At 43.8% G+C, this 21,721-nt stretch overlaps 2 protein-coding genes across 2 annotated transcripts; one reads left to right on the top strand and one right to left on the bottom strand.

The window, feature by feature from the left end:
• Nucleotides 1–1,032: 1,032 nt before the first annotated feature.
• LOC146046336 (general transcription factor II-I repeat domain-containing protein 2B-like) lies at nt 1,033–9,406 on the bottom strand. Its single transcript, XM_083165594.1, has 2 exons — nt 8,939–9,406; nt 1,033–5,523 (listed from the first exon to the last, which is right to left on the bottom strand). Exons 1-2 carry the CDS (start codon nt 8,951–8,953, stop codon nt 3,700–3,702), a joined length of 1,839 nt encoding a protein of 612 aa, XP_083021720.1. The 5' UTR covers nt 8,954–9,406; the 3' UTR covers nt 1,033–3,699.
• On the top strand, nt 8,994–18,975 carry MRPL23 (mitochondrial ribosomal protein L23). The gene is made up of 5 exons (XM_083165595.1): nt 8,994–9,222; nt 16,371–16,493; nt 17,531–17,613; nt 17,691–17,764; nt 18,373–18,975. Exons 1-5 carry the CDS (start codon nt 9,206–9,208, stop codon nt 18,535–18,537), a joined length of 462 nt encoding a protein of 153 aa, XP_083021721.1. The 5' UTR covers nt 8,994–9,205; the 3' UTR covers nt 18,538–18,975.
• The last annotated feature ends 2,746 nt before the right edge of the window (nt 18,976–21,721 follow it).

Here is a 21,721-nt window from a genome sequence, read left to right as displayed (position 1 = left end):
GCCCTCCTTCCTCACGTACTCACCCTACCTCATTACCTCACCTGTGCTCCTGTCCTGTTCTTCCCTTCCTCTACTTCATCTTCGGTCTCCTTGACTATTTTGACACCTACTTCTGAACTGATGCTGATTTTAGTTCTACCAGCTATACCCCTATTTATACTGTATCTTTCTACACACCCTGTACGTTACCTTGTAATTTGTTTTTTTTTTGTTTGCTATGTACGGCGCTGCGGACACTTTGTGGCGCCTTATAAATAAACGTACTACTACTACTACTACCTACATATTCATATCCATCACTTTCTTGCTTTTCTTCTACTATATACCCCTTACATGGTTACCTAGCCCCATTTGAGCCACCTGTGGGGGTGATCACTGGGCATCATTGATCAAGTGATCCATTGGAGGATTGGGATTTTCAGCATATTGAAAAGTCCAGACTCCGAGTTCAGGATTTTTACACGTTTCATATCCCCCGCCCAATGGTCAGGGGATTGTCCCAATATACCACAGGTGAATGGACCCCATAAGCTACTGTTTTCTTGCTTTTTTCTCTGATTCTATACTTTGTTAGTTGCAGCAGAACCTTTATGGCACCATATAAATAAAGTATAATAATATGGACCTATTTGTATTGTTTGATGGGAGAGACCTACCTCTTCTACACATTATTCTGCAGGTGGGGTAGATGTTACTTGTGCAGAGAGAGTTAGATTTGGGTGGGGTTTTACTTAAAAGTGAGATTTATATTACAGTGTAAAAATAAAGCACTCAGTATTTACCCTGCACAGAAACAAAATAACTCACCCAAATCTAATTCTCTCTGCACATATTACATCTGCTGCCCCCCTCCCTGCAGTGCACATGGTTTTGTCCATCTAAGAAGGCATTTGCCAGAAGGAGTGAACCAGAATAACCCCCATTGTCGTTCAGCGACCGTAAAACCACAGTTCAGGTTAACATTGCCGTATTAATATACTGTATATATGGTATTATTCTGCACCATTATGGAAAGCGGCAGAGAGAAGACAATTACATAGTAAATGTTTTATTGTTATATATAAAAAGAGAAGAAACAAGCCATAACTACAGCCAGGCTCGGGGCGAATTGATACAGAATAAAACAAGATCAACCTTCAAGTACAGTTCATCCCTAAAACATTTTGTATTTTCACAAAAGGATACAAATAAAAAACTTAAGTTGCATTGTGCAGAAGTGGTTAAGACCAACCGAACAGAGAGGTCGCCCTCTATTGTAATCCTGGAGATATTACACAAAATATAATTGAAAAGAACATGGATTTTATTGGTTGCTTAGCTGTTGAGTGCAACTATTTAACTGTACCGGTTGTAACATTTAACTCAGTGTTATAATCTGAAAGCACCGGGAAATCTGATCTCTGTTGTAAATGGGACCAAAGCGGAACAACCCAAGTTTACATTGCCCTGTTATACCCCTTTCACATCGCAAATGCTGGGTCGCACTTAGGATTTGGACATGGGTCCATCCTGGGAGGGACATGTGATTTGCGAGGTAAAGCTCCCCTCAGTGACCAGGCAATAAACCGACTTGATGATGTCACACGGGTGCGGGCGGCATCAGGGGAGGAGGGAGCGCTTGGAGCTGAGGCTACCTCCTCCCTATAGTGTAAATGGGACCCGGGTCGCTCTATCCGGGTTACCGGTTTACACTGCCCAGCAACCCGGGTCCGACCCAGATAAAACCCTCCTTTTAACCCAGGTCGGAATGCCAGGTTGCTGGACCTGGGTTTTTCCTTTTCAGCTTCCCCACCGCACAGAGACCCAGCAACAACCCAGGTTATTGTGCAGTGTGAAGAGGTATTACCTAGGTTGATTTCTGGGTCAGCTGACCAAGATCTTTCCTCATGAACCATTTTACACTGAGGGTGCCTCCATTGTTCATAATTTCACATTAGAACTTTCTGCTATTTATTGGTAATTACATCCAGGCTGAATTGCTCAAAACGATCCATTTATAACCATTTCCTAGGATTGTAATTAGTTAGGCCTTTATAAAATGAACTGTTTATAATAAAGGATACTTCCCCTTTGGACCTGGAAGCTGTAAAGTTTCACTTAGTAACCTTTATGTTCCTTGCTTTAAAAACTCCAAAATAAAACAAAAAGTAATCTGACTACTAACAGATTTACAAGACATGAAACAAAAACTAATATGAAATAAATAACAACAGAAAATGGCAAGGATTTGCTGTTCAGTCTAATCCAGCCTGTAATCCATTACAGATTTAGTGATGTTCATAGGGCAGTATTCAATGAGGCTGATTCGCCATGTTCTACGGGGAATGTGTGCTATTATCATGCTCTAAGGTGAATCTTTTTACTGTAAAAATGAATCACCCTATTCAACGTGCAATATTCGCCGATGGGGAACAGTGAATTTGCCGTCTGATAGTCGCCGCAATTCGCTGTGGTTTTTCAATGTGATTCGCTGTGAGTGTATTCAATAATCAGATGGTGAATTGTTTTCTAAGTGATTTTCACAGTGTGTCACCATGTAGCAATAACTGGAATGTGAACTTTTAAAATAAAGATTTTTTTTTTTTTATTTGTAAAAAAAAAAAAATCAGGAATTTTATTATGTGAAGGGGCATGCTATTTATGGTACTTGTGTAATAACTGGGCGCCCAATTTTGAGATCGGGTCGGAAAAATCGCATCGCATGCAACCAAATCGCATGCGATGCGATCGAGATTTTCCATAGGATTCAATGTTAAAATGGTCCTGTTCATTTCCCCATTATCCAAGTGGGCATAGAGTTGATTTTATATAGCATGGCGAGCGCAGCGAGCCCGAAGCGCGGCGAGCCCCGCGAAGGGACGCGGAATACATTTTAAGTAATCTGCGTGCGCTCGCCACGCTTCAGGCTCGGTGGCTCGCCACGCTATATAAAATCAACTCTATGCCCACTTGGCTAGTGGGGAAATGAACAGGACCATTTTAACATTGAATCCTATGGAAAATCTCGATCGCATCGCATGCGATTTGGTCGCGATGCGATTTTGCCGAAAATCGCGTCGCATCGCATCTGATTGTATGTCTTAAGTTAAGGCATACAATCAAATAATCGGGCGCCCAGATATTACACAAGTACCCTATTTTTTATTCATGTGCTTACAGCACATGAATATATATTTAATTTAAAAAAATATATATATATTTTTTTACACATAACAGCCAGCAGGGGGCTGGGAGCCGCTCATTAGATATTCATATATTCACTGCTCCCGATCATTACATATGCACCATCGGGAGCAGTGCAAGCGGCTCCCTACCCGGTCCCCTGCTAACTCTCCCGGGGGGCAGTTTGTGCTGCCTGGGTCCCGGGGAGCCCCCCCCTTCCCCTCCACATACATTCTGGGCAGGCAGGGAGACTTCCATTTCCCTGCCTGCCACCATCCCCCGGCTCCCTGCGGCGGTTAATAATCGCCGTCAGGGGCAGCGAGCCCCTGCAGCATTGAAAACTGTGACAGCGAGGGCTGGCAGCGAAGGCTCCAGCCCTCCGGAACACGGCGACTGCGCAGCGAATCCGAAACAGGATTCGCTGCACATTGTGATTATAGTCATTAAATACTGCCCATAGAATGCAACATAAAAAGTTGGCATTAAAAAGACCCCTCAGGATTTGTTTATTGAACGTTAGAACATAGAGGACAAGTTTCAATGGGACGGTTGTGACAACAACTCGTCTATATCGACCTTAAGACTTGTTGTAGACAGACGCAGCGCTTGTAGGAGTGTTCGGTTTGAAATATTATTCCTGTATTTAGACTTTATATGATTTAAGTCAGAAAATGCCTTTTCACAAATATAGGTGCTGCCAAACATGCAGGCGATTTTCAGTCCTAGATCCTTTAAACTAGGATATCTATCTCTAGGGAGCAGTTTAAAGAAGGGGATTCCCGTCTCTGCTCTGGATGTAAGAAATAAGTCTGCCTGCAATTCGCATAGCTCCATTTGGTAAGGTGCATCTGCAGAAATGATATCAATAGTCAGCGGGTTATTGAACAACTTGAGACTTGGGTACACATCATTAAACTCATGGTAACGACTACTGAAGTTCTCAATGAGAGCTTCAATCTTTGGGATAAATCTGTTAAAGTCTATGTTGATTCCACTTTCTTTGAATTCGTGAAAGAGTTCACTGCAACACTCAAAATTGAGCAGCTCGTTTCTTAACAAATTCAGTTTGAGCAGCATCAGTTTGTTCCTGAAAGCAGAAATGTGCTTGTACAGCTGGCTGACGTTCTGTTCCTTCTCTTGCAAATTTTGGTTCAGTACATTTAAACTCTGTGTGATGTCTGTAAGGAACGCCAGAGAGCAGAGGAAGTCTGGATCGGAAAGACATTTCTCCAAGGCAGGATCAGACTTTATTTCCGCTAGGAACAAGTAAATCTCCCTCCGAAGTCTGAAAAACGTAGAGAGATAATTCCCTTTGCTTAACCACCGGACATTTCTGTTCTGTGGTAATTCACAACTGGCTGCTTCAAGCTCTCCCAACAAAGCCTTAAATCTCCTGCGGGTTACACCACATTTCTTGTCTCTTATCAAATTGGTCATTTTTATTACAACCTCCATGACGTCCGACATTTTTAATAAGGTACCTACCAAACCTTCCTCGTGCACGATGCAGTGAAAGATCAGACAGCCAATGCCATCTCTCTTTAGCAACCCTGTAAGGCCGGCATTTTTCATGACAGGGGAGTTGGCGCTATCCGTAATAATGCTTACGCACCTATCAAAGCCGCCATATTCCCCGAGGGCAACCTTCACTTCCTCATAAATGTCCTCATCTTTTCCAGCTCCTTGCAACGGCGTCAAATGTAACAGCTCCTCCGATATATTAAAATCCTCATCCACGGTACGGATACAGATAATGAGCTGGTTGGTACCGGTTATATCGATGTTCTCGTCTACCGCAATCGAGAAATAGGTGCAGTTCTTAACGGCTTCGTGAACTTTCTGGATCACATAGTGATCCATGACGGAAATGCGTCGGGCTACGGTTTGGTGGGAGAGGGATACAGACTCAAAACTCTTTGCCATTTCTTCGTTGCCAAAGGCACGGGCCATTTTCACGGCGCACTCCTTGATGAACGCTCCGTCGCTGAAGGCTTTTTTCCTCTTAACGATTTCCTCGCAGATGAGGAACGATGCCTTGATAGCTGCCTTTTCTGTGTTTAGAGCTGGTTCCGGTACAGGGGCTTCGCTAGTCAATTTGCTTTTTAACTCCTTTATTATTGTGATTCTTAAATCCCCAGTATATTTGGAGTACTGGAATTCATGCTGGGATACATAATGTCGCTTTACATTGTATTCCTTGCAGACAGACAATATTTGGAGACACACTAAACACTGAGGTTTGTTTTTGGTTTTTACAAACAAATAATCCATCTCCCAACGTTCCTTAAACATGCGATTTTCACTGTCCACCTTCCGGTGCTTGGGGGTGCTCATTTTTGGTGTACAGTGAGCAGGAGAGATCTGGAAAATAAAATGAAAGTTAGAGCAGCTAGTAAGAACCAAAAGATGTGACCACAGACAAAAACCAAGCGATAGAACGTCACAAAGGCACAAAAAATATTACTTGCTCCATTCACTTTATTTTTGGGTGTAGATTTGCTGCACTCAAAAGCCTAAATGCCCCCTTGCGCTTGTGCAACTTCTCCTAGGGTAGAAGTCGCATGCATTCCTTCTTGAATCGCCTGGGACCCTCCCAGGTGGCAGGATCACATGATATGGATCGTAAAAATACATAGAGGCAGCATTTGTAATAAAAAACTGCAACACATCAGGGATAAGGTTCAACGTTTCAAGCTCTGTCTTCAGGCAGTATCATGAAGACAATGCATTAACCTTCGAAACGTTGATCCTTATGCAGTGTTGCCATTTTTTATTATGAGTGCAGCCTCTATGTATTTTATGTCAGGTTCACATCCATGAGCGCCTAGGAGGGCGCTAGACCGCTTACTTACATACTTCTGCAGTCAGCCTGGCAGTCCCCTAGCTCGTAACAATATCCGTGGTGCCCTCTGGTCATATGAATATGGAGCGATTCAAGTACAAACGGCGGCACTCAGGAATTTAATATATAATAATAATAATATATAGTATTTCTTTAGTGTATAAAAATACAGCCGATGTTTTGGGGCTCTATAACCCCTTTGGTCACTGGTAAACAAAGAAGTCACACACACTATGACTAGGTCTGTAAGTACAGTGCACTTACAAACACCAGCAGTGCACACTCAGGGCCTTATTCTAGTTCACTCTTTCTGACAAAATCCTTCTTAGATGGACAAAACCATGTGCACTGCGGGTGGGGCAGCTGTAAAATGTGCAGAGAGAGTTAGAGTTGGGTGGGGTTTTACTTCAAAGTGAGATCTATATTGCAGTGTAAAAATAAAGCAGCCAGTATTTACCCTGCACAGAAACAAAATAACTCACCCAAATCTAATTCTATCTGCACATTTTACATCTGCCCCCCTGCAGTGCAACAGGGGACCGTGTTTTCCACCCCACTTATTTATATAATATTATTTCTTCTATACCCAGGAATTAGCCCTATATTTTCCGTGATGCATTTTTCATATATAACCGGTTTATTTACGGTTGCCATGACAACCATTCCGTAACGGAGAGGCTCACGTGACCCAGCATTGGTTGATACGGGCAGTGGTTTCCGGCGGATTCACGTCATGACACCGTCGCCGGATGTGCGTAGCGGCACTTCCGGCTTCCGAGATTTTTTCTTTGCCGCTGCTCACACGTGGGTGTGTTTTCTTTTCAACCAATCACGGTTCCCCTTGATTGGTATAAATAACCTTGCTTGTCTACAGGTCTTCAGCACATGACTAAGGTGCTCATTGGCACCGAAACGGCCGTCGTGCAAATGACCTTTGTGGAGGAGAACCATGTCTACTATTGCTGCTAAGTATATTCATGCACTTTATTGAACGCTTTTTGCAATGGACTCCTCTTTTTGGGCCTTATTTTGGTTCATTCTTTCTGACAAAATCCTTCTTAGATGGACAAAACCATGTGCACTGCAGGGGGGCAGATGTAACATGTGCAGAGAGAATTAAATTTGGGTGAGTAATTTTGTTTCTGTGCAGGGAAAATACTGACTGCTTTATTTTTACACTGCAATATAGATCTCACTTTGAAGTAAAACCCCACCCAAATCTAATTCTCTCTGCACATGTTACATCTGCCCCACCTGCAGTGCACATGGTTTTGCCCATCTAAGAAGGATTTTGTCAGAAAGAATGAACCAAAATAAGGCCCTTTGTACCATGTCACTCAAATACAATATTTTTTCTGAAAGCAAATCTGATGTTGCTGGTCTTCAGTTCCTCAAATATAACATTGTACATATCTGGACCGGGCACTCAGTAGTTGAAAGGAATTAGTGGGTGCGGTTTATATCAACATTATATATATATATATATATATATATATATATATATATATACACACACATGCATTATAAAGATGCTGGTGTGTTCCCCTGAATGTACATGTAAATGCAGCTTAGTACATGGAGACATAATGTATAGAGCACCAGTACATGCACAGTGTCAACATGGAGAGATAATGTATACACCAACAGTGCATGGAGATATGATGCAATATACAGCAGCAGCGCACAATGTCTACTTAAAGCATTACAAAGATAGTAGTGTGTACCTCTGTGTATACACACAGCTTAGTACAAGGTGAGATCATGTATACATTAGCAGTACATGTGGAGATATAATGGGATACACAGCAACAGTGCATGCACAGTGTCTATATAGGGCAGACAGGTACTAGCCCCCAGAAGTGTGTACAGTAGCAGTTCATGTACAAGATCTATATACAGCATTACTAGTGTATGTGTATAAATGCAGCTTAGTACATGGTGAGATCTACTGGGATATACAGCAGCAGTGCATGCACAGTGTCTATATAAAGCAGACTGGTATTAGCCCCCAGTAGTGTGTGCAACAGCAGCAGTACATGCACAGGGTCTGTATATACATCCAGCTCAGTAGATGGTTGATCATGTATAAACCAGCAGTACATGGGCAGATATAATGGGATATACAGCAGCAGTACATGCCTAGTCTATAATATAGTGCAGCCTGGTATTAGCCCCCAGGAGTGTGTACAGCAGCAGTACATGCACAGGGTCTGTGTATACACGCAGCTTAGTACATGGTAAGATCATGTATACACCAGCAGTACATGGGGAGATATAATGGGATATACAGCAGCTGTGCATGCCTAGAGTCTAACTCTATATAATACAGTGCAGCCTGGTATTAGCCCCCAGGACTGTGTACAGATGTAATGCATGGACAGGGTCTGTGTATACACGCAGCTTAGTACATGGTAAGATCATGTATACACCAGTAGTACATGGGGAGATGTAATGGGATATACAGCAGCTGTGCAAGCCTAGAGTCTAACTCTATATAATACAGTGCAGCCTGGTATTAGCCCCAGGAGTGTGTACAGCAGCAGTACATGCACAGGGTCTGTGTATACAAGCAGCTTAGTACATGGTAAGATCATGTATAAACCAGCAGTACATGGGGAGATGTAATGGGATATACAGCAGCTGTGCATGCCTAGAGTCTAACTCTATATAATACAGTGCAGCCTGGTATTAGCCCCCAGGACTGTGTACAGATGTAATGCATGCACAGGGTCTGTGTATACACGCAGCTTAGTACATGGTAGGATCATGTATACACCAGTAGTACATGGGGAAATGTAATGGGATATACAGCAGCTGTGCAAGCCTAGAGTCTAACTCTATATAATATAGTGCAGCCTGGTATTGGCCCCCAGGAGTGTGTACAGCAGCAGTAACCCCTGGGTCCCGGCCCGGGAGACGGGATGGGGTATATACCTCTGTGGGCTCCATCGCTGTGGGATTATCTTCCAATGGACGCTGCGGACTGAGAGCCGGAACCCCGCCGCCGGGCCCCGGGCTCTGAGCAGGAAGTGCTGCGGACACTGTGGCCGTGGGTGGGTGAGGTGACCCGGCCGGGTGCGTGGGGCGGGCCTCCGAGGCTGCAGGTGGCGCTGTTGTGTCCGCACCGGAACAGCGGCTGCGACTGGTGGTTCCCCAGTGTGGGAGGTGAGTGAGGAGGACACGCCGGTGCCCGGGGAGAAGATGGCGAGCAAGGTGATGTGAGTATTAGTCAGGACTGTACCCTCTGACAGCTACTCCGCCATCACCCCCCGCTCCCCATTAGTCTGCACTGCAAGTACCAGCATGCCCTGCCATTCTCTAGCCCTCTTGGAACGATAAATCTGAGACTATCGTGATGTGTCACGACAGCCACTTGCTAATGTCATATTCCTGTGCCTGTTCATGTCAGAGCTGCTGCCAGAGACTGCGGGAACTCGTGCACTAATACCAGAGACATAGCGCCACACACTGCACATATTTCTCATTTCACACTGCACATATTTCACTTTGGCCCTCCAGATGTTGTAGAACTACACATCCCAGCATGCTTTTCCACAGTTTTACTATTAGAGAATGCTAAAACTATTGCAAAGCATGCTGGGATGTGTAGTTTCAAAACATCTGGAGGGCCAACGTTGGACATGCCTAGACTCTAGGGCAGGCATGTCCAACGTTGGCCCTCCAGATGTTTTGAAACTACACATTCCAGCATGCTTTGCAATAGTTTTAGCATTCTCTAATAGCAAAACTGTGGCAAAGCATGCTGGGATGTGTAGTTTCACAACATCTGGAGGGCCAGCGTTGGACATGACTGCTCTAGGGCAACACCAAAAGGTTGGGACAAGCAAAAGGTCGACACAAGACCTTGGCACTTTTTGAGGTGTCCATGCCAGCACTGGAGCATGTGGACCCCATTTATTGTAAGTGTGTCCTCTTCGCTCTCCATTCTTCAGGCCAGGTGTACCCATGTGGATGGTGAAGTGTGAAAAAAAATGAAAGAAAAAAATCCCCAAAAACTAATGTCAACATTTTCATGTCGGCCTTTTTCTAATGTCAACATTTTTCCTGTCAACCTCGTGCATGTTGAAAAAATGGGTTTGTTTGATTAGTCATGCGCTGATGACTGAATGCAGCCAGAAATTTTAAAAGGAAGGTTTCACCACCTTCCAACACAATAGATACAGCAAAAAGAATTTAAAATCTCAAATGGCGCTCTCAGACTTACACAAAAAATAAATGTCCTTTAAGTATATACGGGACCATCCTTAAGCCTCACAACAAGGAATGTCAGCCGTTTTTGTATACAGTCCTCCAATAGTTAAATAAAAGACAGTGTGTCCACAGTCAAATGGAGGATATGTCCACAGTGAGTGATCTCTAGAACGAGAGAAAAAATAGTGCAATACCGCTTTGCTAGAAAGGGATAACAATATTTTATTTATACACTCACAATTTAAAAACAAATGCAAACATATAATCACCAGCCGGTGAAGTGATGGGGAGGTTACACCCAGGGTGAAATGTAATAGGATGAGAGATTCAGAAAGTGAGAGATTTGGTAAGAAATCTCCAGTTTTTTTAAAGAGGCAATCATTTACACTGCAAAATCACACTGGTTTTGCAGTGTAAATGATTGCCGCTTTAAAAAAACTGGAGATTTCTTACCAAATCTCTCACTTTCTGAATCTCTCATCCTATTACATTTCACCCCTAGTCTTCCTCCTTTAGATAGGCATCAAGGCTCCGGAACCTCTTTGGTCATCAGGGGAGATTCAGGGTGTACAGCGAGTTTTCCCTCCAGGTAACAAAACAGATAATTCGACCAGCCACGGGAACCACTGCTTAATGCATTTCGGACCTTTGGGTCCTTCCTCAGAAGCATGATGCTTCCCGTGGCTGGTCTGATTTAAATAGCACAAAACGGCGCCAAAGGAAACTCACGTTTCCAGGCGCAACCCTGAATCAGGAAGTTAACGCGGCTACGCACGATCTGCGTTCCACCGCGGCTTCCTGTTTGCGTTCCAGGGGATATAAAAAAAAAAAAAAAAAAAAAATATTATTTTTGTCTGAAGTGTGCAATATGGGTTATGTGCAATATGAGCTAAACGCTGTGGCACTTCCGGGTGTTGACACGCATGAAGGGCGCTGACACGCATGAGGTATGATGACTGGAGCGTAAGAAGTATGCCCCTCACATCCTCTGGCGGCTACGTCGGACGACTGCCCGGATGTGACGTTATATCCCCTGGAACGCAAACAGGAAGCCGCGGTGGAACGCAGATCGTGCGTAGCCGCGTTAACTTCCTGATCACCGCGATTTTCCCATAGGGAACAATGTTAAAAAGGCTGATTGACCGCGATTTCACTGGTAAATGGCTCAATTGACCCGATTTGGCCATATTAACCCTGAATTAGGCCCAATTAACCCTTAAATGTCCCCCCCAATTTTTGACGCCACCCCACGATCCACGCCACCTCGAAGCGTGGCGAGCGCAGCGAGCCCGCGAGGGGCGGCGGTACGCGTCCTCCGACCTTTTCATGCCCTACTATCCACGTCGGCGTGGTGTGAGAATAGAATAGTGTGGCGAGCGCGGCGAGCGCAGCGAGGGGACGCGGATACCTTCACAGGTAGACGCGTCCCCTCGCGGGCTTCACAGGTGTCCGGGTCGCCACGGACACCTGTGAAGCCCGCGAAGGGGACGCGTATAACTGTGAAGGTATCCGCGTCCCCTCGCGGGGCTCGCCACGCTTCGGGCTCGGTGGCTCGCTGCGCTCGCCACACTATTATATTCTCACACCACGCCGACGTGGATAGTAGGGCATGAAAAGGTCGGAGGACGCGTACCGCCGCCCCTCGCGGGTTTGCTGCGCTCGCCACGCTTCGGGTTGGCGTGGATCGTGGGGTGGCGTTAAAAATTTGGGGGGACATTTAAGGGTTAATGGGCTCTGTGGCCCATTTAACATTGATTCCTATGGCCAAATCGGGTGGATTGAGGCATTTAACACTAAAATCGGGTCCATCGCGGCTTTTAACATTGCTTCCTATGGGAAATCGGGAGCAACGCGTCGCGGGCATCGCGGGTACGTTTATGGCCGGCCGCGACGCGACCGACACGATTTTCATGTTTTACATTGGTTTCAATGGGAAATCGCGGGCATCGCGTCGGTCGCGTCGCGGCCATACATAAATGTACCCGCGATGCCCGCGACGGGCGCCGTACTAGGTAAAGAGTACCAAAACAGCAATATACCGTTTTAAAAGTGCAATGTGAAAGGGGTGTCAGAGACGTCTACCCCAACTATGGAGCTAGAAAGATACACTTATTTTCTGATGTATGCACACCGACACAACTTTGTACCAGGGTTATTCTAAGGTCTTATCAGGGTCTCATGTAGTGTGAATGGCATAACTCGGGTCTCCTGGGTCATGCCTATAACAGTGTGGATTGGCACGCTTGCGCTTGGAGGTGATATCTAAATGTCCTCTGCCTGATGGAAGATCCGGGTAATTGGAACATCCAGGTCTGGTGTGAATGGCGATGTGGCGAATAAACTTGGTCCAACTGCCCTGTGCAGCTGAGACACGGGTTGATAGACCTGGTTCGGAGCCAGCGGCGGCTGCGGCACCCGGGTATCAGCATAAACCATTTTGGTGTTGGTACATTATGGTGAACTTTGTAATGAGCGCTGGTGATCCTCAGGAGATTGGTCCAGGACATACATTACATGCATGATAACATGTATGTATGTATGTAAGTGCTCTCTGAACCCCCCGTGGACTCCTTGGCTAAGGCTGCAGCCATGGCATTCCATGCTCTTATGCACAAGGAAGGTCATCTGGGCAATAAAGTGTTACTCTGTGCCACCTGTGCACATGCCCCTTGCATGCACATGTAACATCTGCACATGCCCCCTGCATGCACCTTTGACCTTTGCACATGACCCCTGCATGTACATCTGACCTCTCCCACATAATCATTATAAGCCCATAAGATTACTTAGATGCTTGGCTTGCCCCTTTTCAGCCTGGCCTGCAATTTCACCTACACACTCATAACTGTATCCAGTTGATAGATCTACATAGAGTAGGCTGAAAGGGTCAAAATAAGTTTGACATTCAGATGGTCAACAGGGTTTAAAAGGTCGACATTTAAAAAGGTTGACGTGATTTTTCCACAATGTTTGACATTTTTTTGTACTTTTTCATACTTCACCATCCATGTCGACACAGAGGGAAATATAATGGTGAGCCGATCTTAGCACGGCAAGCGTTGCACTAATTGATGGTCCACATCAACAGGTTTGGACATGGACACCCAAAAAATGTGAAAAATGCATGATGACCTTTTGACCCTGTTGACCTTTTGCTGTCGACCTACTGACTTTCTATCTAGACACTAGATCAATCCACAACCCTAATAACGTCCCTACATGCGAACTCTCGCATCCTGCCCACTTACACCCATTCTTCTGTAATTGGAGACAATTGAAAACTCTCAGCTGAGATATGTAAACAGTGCTCCATCCTCAGCCCAGCGTTGCATGCAACGCTGGACAAACCCCAGAGCATTACCTACAAAGTTCAGTAGCCGACATGACACAATTTCCGGTACTTGTTTCCTAGCACGGCGCCACCGATTTTAATTGTATGAAATCGGGTCGCAAAAATCGGATCGCATCGCAAGCAACCAAATCATTGTATGTCCTGCCATTGTTAACGCCACGCCATGATCAACGTGAACCCGAAGCATGGCGAGGTGCGGCGGTACGCGTCCTCTGATGTTTTCATACCCCCACTATCCACGTCGGCGTGGAGTTGATTTTATATAGTGTAGTGAGCCACCGAGACCGAAGCGTGGCGAGCGCACGTGCATTACTTCAGACGTATTACGCATCCGCTCGCCATGCTTTGGGCTCGGTGGCTCGCTGCGCTCACCACACTATATAAAATCGACTCCACGCCGACGTGGATAGTGGGGGTATGAAAAGGTCAGAGGACTCGTACCGCTGCGCTCACCACGCTTCGGGTTCACGTTGATCATGGCGTTGCGTTAACAATGGGGGGGCATTTGACTTAATTAACCATCAGGGTGGGTTTACAATTAAAAATCGTGTCTGGGGGGTATTTAACATTGGGTCCAATGTAAAAATCTGGTCCGTCGCATCGCATGCCATTATAATGGCATGCGATGCGACCGATTTTCAAAGTGCGTTAAAAAGTCTTTAAAGCCTGAAAATCGGGTCGGTCGGGTCCCATCGCATACCTTAAGTTAAGGTATGCGATGGGACCCGATGGGCGCCTTGCTAGGAAACAAGTACCCAATTTCCTAATAGCTGAATGACAGAGACCGCACTCATACAACAATAGAATGAAATGAGCAACATCAAAATTAAAGTATCAACATGTCAGTACTAAAGTGTATAGGAAGTAGAGCGATGTTATTCTGACCGATACCCCCCCCCCCCCACACACCTACCTCAAGGTCTTTCAGTTCCATCAGTCAAATTGGTCACCAGTTCACAGACTGTATAACAACCTGGGGTCCTACAGGATGGGTCATACCTTAAGGCTCTCCTTCCCTGCTAAGCAATCACATATAAATCATAAGTTATGTGGTATATGTCATGTCGACCTGCTCATAATGTTGACATCGACAATGTCGACATTCATCATGTAGACACTGATGAAATGTTGACATATTAAAATATCAGTATATCAGCTCCATTGTTGCTTCCTGGTCATGTGACTGTCACTTCCATTAGTCTTCATTCTAGCACCCTGCACCTTTCAATACTTATGCAGTTCCTCTTTCCTGCCCATGCTTTGGTGCTTCTAGTACAGTCTTGTCTGTGTTGAGACACAATGTGATAGAGAGACCACAGCAGACAGGCCGGAAAGAGGTTTACTCCGGGTAATCCGGTTTCCTCCCACAATCCAAAACTATACTGGTAGGTCAATTGGCTTTCAATAAAATGAACCCGAGAATGTCTGTGTGTGCATGTACATGTGGCAGGGAATATAGATTGTAAGCTCCACTGGGGCAGGGACTTATGTGAATGTTCGGTCCTTGTGTAATATCTGGGCACCCGATATTTTCATTGTATTGCATTGCATCGCATGCAATATAGTGGCATACAATTTTTCATTGTAAAGAACAGATTTTTAATTGTATAATCACCCATGGGTGATTTCATACCCCCACTATCCAACTACACATGGAGTTGATTTTATATAGCGTGGCGAGCGCATCGAAGGGACACAGAATACATGTAAAGTAATCTGCGTCCCCTTGCGGGGCTCGCCACGCTTTGTGATGGATGGCTCGCTGCGCTCGCCACACTATATAAAATCAACTCCATGCGTAGTTGTATAGTGGGGGTATGAAATCACCCATGGTTGACTATACAATAAAAAATCAGGTCTTTACAATGAAAAATCGCAGGTACTTGTGTAGTTTCACGGCGTTTGAGTCCCCTTGCGGGGCTCGCTTCGCTCGCCCAATCTGCGGGCTCGGTGGCTCGCTACGCTATCTAAAATCAACTCCATGACAACATGGATAGTGGGGGTATGAACTATCCATGTTGGCATGGAGTTAAGTTAGTTTATTTTAGATAGTTGTGGTGAGCGTACAACCCATGCTGGCGCCGTGAAACTACACAAGTACCAAATCGCATTGCATGCCTTAAGTAGTGGCATGCAAAGAAAAAATCGGGAGCCCAAATAATACACAAGTACCGAATGTTCAAATATTCTCTGTAAAGCGCTGCGGAATATGTGTGCGCTATATAATAATAGCTGTGCTAAGTGCAGGGGCTACAATTTTGACAGCAACAGTTGCACAACTCTGGAGACAAACCTGTAGCACATAATACAGTGGTTCTCAACCTAATGCTGCCCATACACGCCCAGATACGGGCGTGCGTTCCCTGCTTAACAAGCACGGATAACATTGCATTGCCTGTGCATGCAATGCAATGCGATGCAATGTGATGAAAACAAAGTACTAAAAGTATGTGCAAGCACATACTTTTTGTACTGTGCGATGAGGTGCCGCGGGAGAGCGCACCTCAAAGCACAGAACGCACAGCCCGCATTGCAGCGTGTATGGGCTGCTTCAGTCCTCAAGTACCCCCCAACAGTTCACGTTTTCTAGGTTACCCAGCAGGAGCACTCATTACTCACTGACACATTTTAAAAGATCCACAGGTGGAGCTGATTATTTCACTTGTGATTCTGTGGAGAGACATGGAAAACATGTACTGCTGGGGGTACTTGAGGGTCGAGGTTGAGAACCACTGATGTAAAACATTAATCCTCCGCTGTAGAAATGATAATTGTGGCATTCATTCTTTTTTATTACCTTAGATATCCACTTTACCAAATCGGAGGTCCACAGCTGCGTGTGTTTCGAACCAATTTCTTCATGACTTTGGTAAGACCCGGTAAAGAACAGCCTCCAGACACCGTGCAGTTCCGTGTACCTATCGAGTAAGTTCTGCCACTGCTTATACCATATATTTTTTTACAATATAGTCCAAAATATTCTGTTTGTGGTATAAAAGAAAAAATTTTGAGGAGAAAAAAGTAACCCTTATTTTCAACACTATCCTTCTACTGGAAGCTGGTATTGATACAAATCACGACATGTTATCATGTAACATGCAGTCGTGGGCTTTTCAGTGACATGCTTTTTAGTTCCTTATGGTAACAATACAGTTTTTCCACCAAAATCCTGGGTCACACACCCGGGATGTTGACCCAGGATGTTGGTGGATCTCCCTCCATGTTTCCCGATTCCCCTTCCCTGTTTTCCCGGGTTCTTAACAGGTTGATCTCTTCAGCAGCTGGCGAGCACCAGCAGGTGAGGGCTGGTCAACGAAGGACGGGTGAGCACAGGCAGAGGTACGTGCTGTCGGCAGCGGGAAGCGCCTGCGCAATGGCAGCCTCTGCTGCCAAGGTCGAAAAACCTGGGTAAAAGCCATTTCCATGGCTCGTTACCCAGGTTTAACCCATTAAAAACCCTGCTTGCTTCCCGGGTAAGAATCCAGGATTTTTACCTGGTCAACATTTTCACTGACAAAAATCCTGGGTTGGTGCACGTCCAAGTGCAAAATCCCGAGATGTTTAAGCCGGTGGAAAAGAGGTTAAAGTTGAACAAACGGCACATATTTGTTCTTGTTAAGAATACTTAGCTTTTAATTGGTATTTTTCCAACATTCTCTGATTCCTCCATGATACCATTGTGTATGTCAGTATAATAAAGATATAACAGCTGAAACTACACATCCCAGAATGCCTTGTAATAGTTTCAGCATTCACCTAATTGCAAAACTGTTGCAAGGCATGATGGGACTTGTAGTTTCAAAACAGCTGGAGGGCCATAGTTTGGACATGCCTGTATAACAGGGAAGCTTATATGAAATCTATATATTGTAAGCCAGCTGTTAATATTATTTGGTGCTCGCTGATGATCACTTCTGGATTTGTTAATATACTAAACATTGTTGTATTCTCTACACACTCAGGATGACAAAGTTTGATATTCAGAATTATCTGAAGAGTATATACAGTGTGCCAGTGGCTGCTGTGCGCACACGGATCCAGTATGGTGAGTCATGTGACAGATCGGAAGGCAAAGGCTCGGCCAAGCCATGTTCTGACTGATACAAATATGCTCTTCTTCAGGTAACAACCGGAAAAGAAACCATCTGAGACAAAGGGTGAAACGCCCGGATTACAAGGTAGCCTACGTACAGTTGGTGAGTTCCCGTTTCTTTTTTGCACAGCTTTGACTCTTGCAAGGCCACGGCCACTTCCAATGTCCATGTGTTGATTCCTCCTCTCTATATTGAGAGTCTTGGGTATGTCCTATGATGTTGTTGATCATCTTTGTGATGCCATCCCTCCTAAGGCTGCTTGTCTGCTCCCAACAGTCAACAACACATGTTTGGTGACTCAGATGTTCTGATCTTTGAAAATGAGGGATGTATTGTAATGCAGTTTGTGTTTATAACAGACATCATTCCTGGATTGAGTTAGAAATGTCTCTGATTCAGAGCTTTAATATTTCCTGTGATGTGCCTGTGATCATGATATTGCTTTAACCATCTCAGTGTGTGCTGTTTCTTTGTTGTGTGCATCATACTCATGCAATGAAACTTTAACACCAGTCTGGCTGCGCTAACCTCTGTCTCTTGTCCTCACCACATTCTGGGCCTTGTGGTAGTACACACTGCATTGTCTCATCCCAAAGTGTATGCTGTGATGGAACGACTTTCCTCTTCATATTTCGAGATTAAATCATCTCTGGTTGATGTTCACCTCTTATAAAGTTGTGCTGTTCTGACATCCAGCTTCCTTACTACAGGGCGAAGGACAAACCTTTCAGTTCCCTAACCTCTTTCCAGAGAAGGATGCCTCTACCGAATCCGGTTCATTTGAAAACTTGCAAGAAACCTATTTGGAGACGGAGAAACAGCGTCTGAAGAGTGACCCACGTAGGGGCGGACTTAATGACTGGTTTGGATTTTAATGCCTTTATTTATAAAGAACCAAAGACTGTAACCTGATCCAGCAATAGAGTACATAATGTCTAAATGTGGAGACCAGTTTTTCCGTACTCGTGTTTTCCTATAAGAACCAGTTCCATACGGCAATGGACTAACAGAGCCTTGAGGGTAGACTAATGTGTATTTATTTAATTTGTCTCTACAGTGAAGACATTAGTCCTGGTTGTCAACAAAACCACTGTTTTGGGATCCCTTACATATTGGGGATTGAACAGACCACTCATTTATAAATCCATTACTTTGTGAATAAGATTCTTCCCTTTTCTTATTGTTAATTTTTTTTTTTTATCTGATTTATTACCAGTAAACATATGGTCATTTATGTAACACATGGGTTATTGTTTTATATGTTTGGCAAGCACTAAAGCTATTAAAATAGAAATGCCTTTGTGTTCTTTAAATTTCCTTTGACAGATGTGGATTATTAAGTGCTAGCCGCCACAGGTCATAAGTAATGATGCTGTAACTTCCAGCTACTGATGAACTACAACTCCTATCCTCCTCAGGTTCTGAGTGACCGGTAATGCTGCAGTTGTATTGGAGCAGCAGTGTGAGTATATAGGCTATTACACATTCCCCTGAGGAAATGCTAAAATGTTCCAAACCCCAAAGTGTGCTTCTGTTCTAACATCTGAAACCCTAGCAGGGCCACTAAACACAAGTATTCTATGTTTCAGATATACAGTATAGCATAGAAGGAATGTACAGTCAGTCTTAACCTTTGCAGTGTTTAGAACATAAATCATTACTCCTCATTCCACTACAGACCTTCATTTATTATTTCAATTTGGGCATGCTTACTACAGAACATACACAATTATCGCATATTCATGTTTAATGAAAAATAATTATAGAACTCTTTCTAAGTTACAAATATATGTGTGTGTGTGTTTGTAAGCCTGCTGGAAGCTAATGCTTCGAAAGCTAGTCTGCTACCTTGTACAAACATTTAAAAACACTCGCCTCTTTGTGTATGTGTGAGAGAAAGAGATGTAGTTTCACCCACTGCCTACAGTTGGCAGTGTTCCCTAGACACACGGACACTACACCAGCGGGAAGGAGGCGGCACTCACGGATTTTGGGTAGATAAGGCTTTTATAATATCAAAGTGCAACAAAATAGCAACATCGTGGCGTCATCAACGTTTCAATGCTTCAACGCCTTTTCATCAGGATGCGCATAAGGTGCAGGTAGTGCTAGTGTGGGGAAGTAAACAGGACTAACCTAGGGCCTTATTTTGGTTCATTCTTTCTGACAAAATCCTTCTTAGATGGACAAAATCATGTGCACTGCAGGGGGGGCAGATGTAACATGTGCAGAGAGAATTAGATTTGGGTGAGTAATTTTGTTTCTGTGCAGGGAAAATACTGACTGCTTTATTTTTACACTGCAATATAAATCTCACTTTGAAGTAAAACCCCACCCAAATCTAATTCTCTCTGCACATGTTACATCTGCCCCACCTGCAGTGCACATGGTTTTGCCCATCTAAGAAGGATTTTGTCAGAAAGAATGAACCAAAATAAGGCCCCTAATTCTTACTTTTAAGTAGCGTGTCTGTATGAAGCCCTCACGCTGCTCTGGCTTCTGCGGGTGCTGGTTCCGGCAGAAGCCGGAGCAGCGTGTGGGCTTCACACAGACACGCTACTTAAAGGTAAGAATTATGTCAGTCCTGATTACTTCCCCACACTAGCACTACCTGCACCTTATGTGTATATATAATCTCTATCAAAAAATGTTAATAGGAGGAGGAATATTTAAAAGAAAAAAATACTTTTACCCGAAAATGTTTGCTTTTTTAGCTTTCGGAATGAAGTTACCGATTTTAGGAAAATATCCATATTTCCATACCTTTTATTGTATGTGTAACTCAAACAAACTTTTGTTATGAATTTAAAATAAACAATTACTGTAACAGAATATATATATATATATATATATATATATATATATATATATATATATATATATATATATATATATATATATATATATATATATATATATATAGAAATATAATGCGCCATAATACTTTCATTGGATTGCGGTTGATAAAGATGATCACAGTTTACTATAAATCGCAAGATTCATACGGGGATGGAATTGAATGTGACTCTGAATCAGGCCCTTTGCCCAGTCCAAGCCCAGACCTAACGCCCATTAAACATTTCTGGAATGAAATGAGTTTCTAAATTACCAACCGTCATCATTCCTGACATTGCAAAGCATACACTTTTACTTTGTATTAAGATTACATTACTTCCCTCATTATTTCTGCCTTCTCGAGGGGAATCTTACAGTATAGACCTCATTTTATGTTACCACTCTGAGGATGACATTTAGGGGGTTGCTCTGTTTTCTGAAACCAAAACGACATAATATTAAACTCATTGGTATCTTCACATCACAAGGCCATACCATTAATTGTTGAACAGTGAACGACTTACGCAACAGATTACATTTGGTAGTAAGGGAATTATGGCAAAGGGTAAAACAATGGCCTTCTAGAGATTGCTTAGCTCTGCCGTGTGGTTCAGTATCACCAATCTAAACGCTCACGTAATCTCCTCCAATTGGAGTACAATTATACATCCATTTCTTAATTGTAACATTTGACAAGCACAAAGGGAACATAAAAGATATATCTAAATTTACCACTAGATGGCTCACTTGTTAACAGCCTGTGTTACCGATAATTCTTTCATGTTGCTTACCATCTGTCTGAGGTTGTCGGAGAAGTAGAAAATGATAATATTCTAAAGTGTTTTCTGGTAATTATTTATTGGCAGTTATTTATATAGCGCACACACATTCTGCAGCGGTTTTACAGAGAATAAGTGCCTCTCACATAAGTACCTACCTCATTGGAGCTTTCAATCTATATTCCCTACCACGTTTACACACACCCAAACTAAAGGTGGCCATACATCAGAAAGATATTGTACCCAATCATACAATCTCAATTGATTGTAAGATGGATTGGGTACTTGGTGTAGTATCACGGCTCCCACGATGGGCATCGTATACGGAAAAATCGCATCTGATGCGATGTCATTTTTCACTGAAATTATGGACATGATTTGAAATCATGTAAAATGCACCCCAAATGTAATTTTTCACACTGTACCACCCCCACTATCAACGCCA

Source organism: Crinia signifera, chromosome 11 (genome assembly GCF_055691185.1).
Source record: "Crinia signifera chromosome 11, ASM5569118v1, whole genome shotgun sequence".
Lineage (NCBI taxonomy): Eukaryota > Metazoa > Chordata > Amphibia > Anura > Myobatrachidae > Crinia > Crinia signifera.
The sequence above is the reverse complement of the archived record's forward strand: the minus strand, read 5'-3'. Positions and strand labels throughout refer to the sequence as shown.

Bases quoted from the DNA above. Each gene is read 5' to 3' on its own strand.
- MRPL23 (XM_083165595.1), top strand. The intron at 16,494-17,530 runs GTAAGTTCTGCC...CTACACACTCAG, and splicing joins CAGTTCCGTGTACCTATCGA to GATGACAAAGTTTGATATTC. The intron at 17,765-18,372 runs GTGAGTTCCCGT...TCCTTACTACAG, and splicing joins AGGTAGCCTACGTACAGTTG to GGCGAAGGACAAACCTTTCA.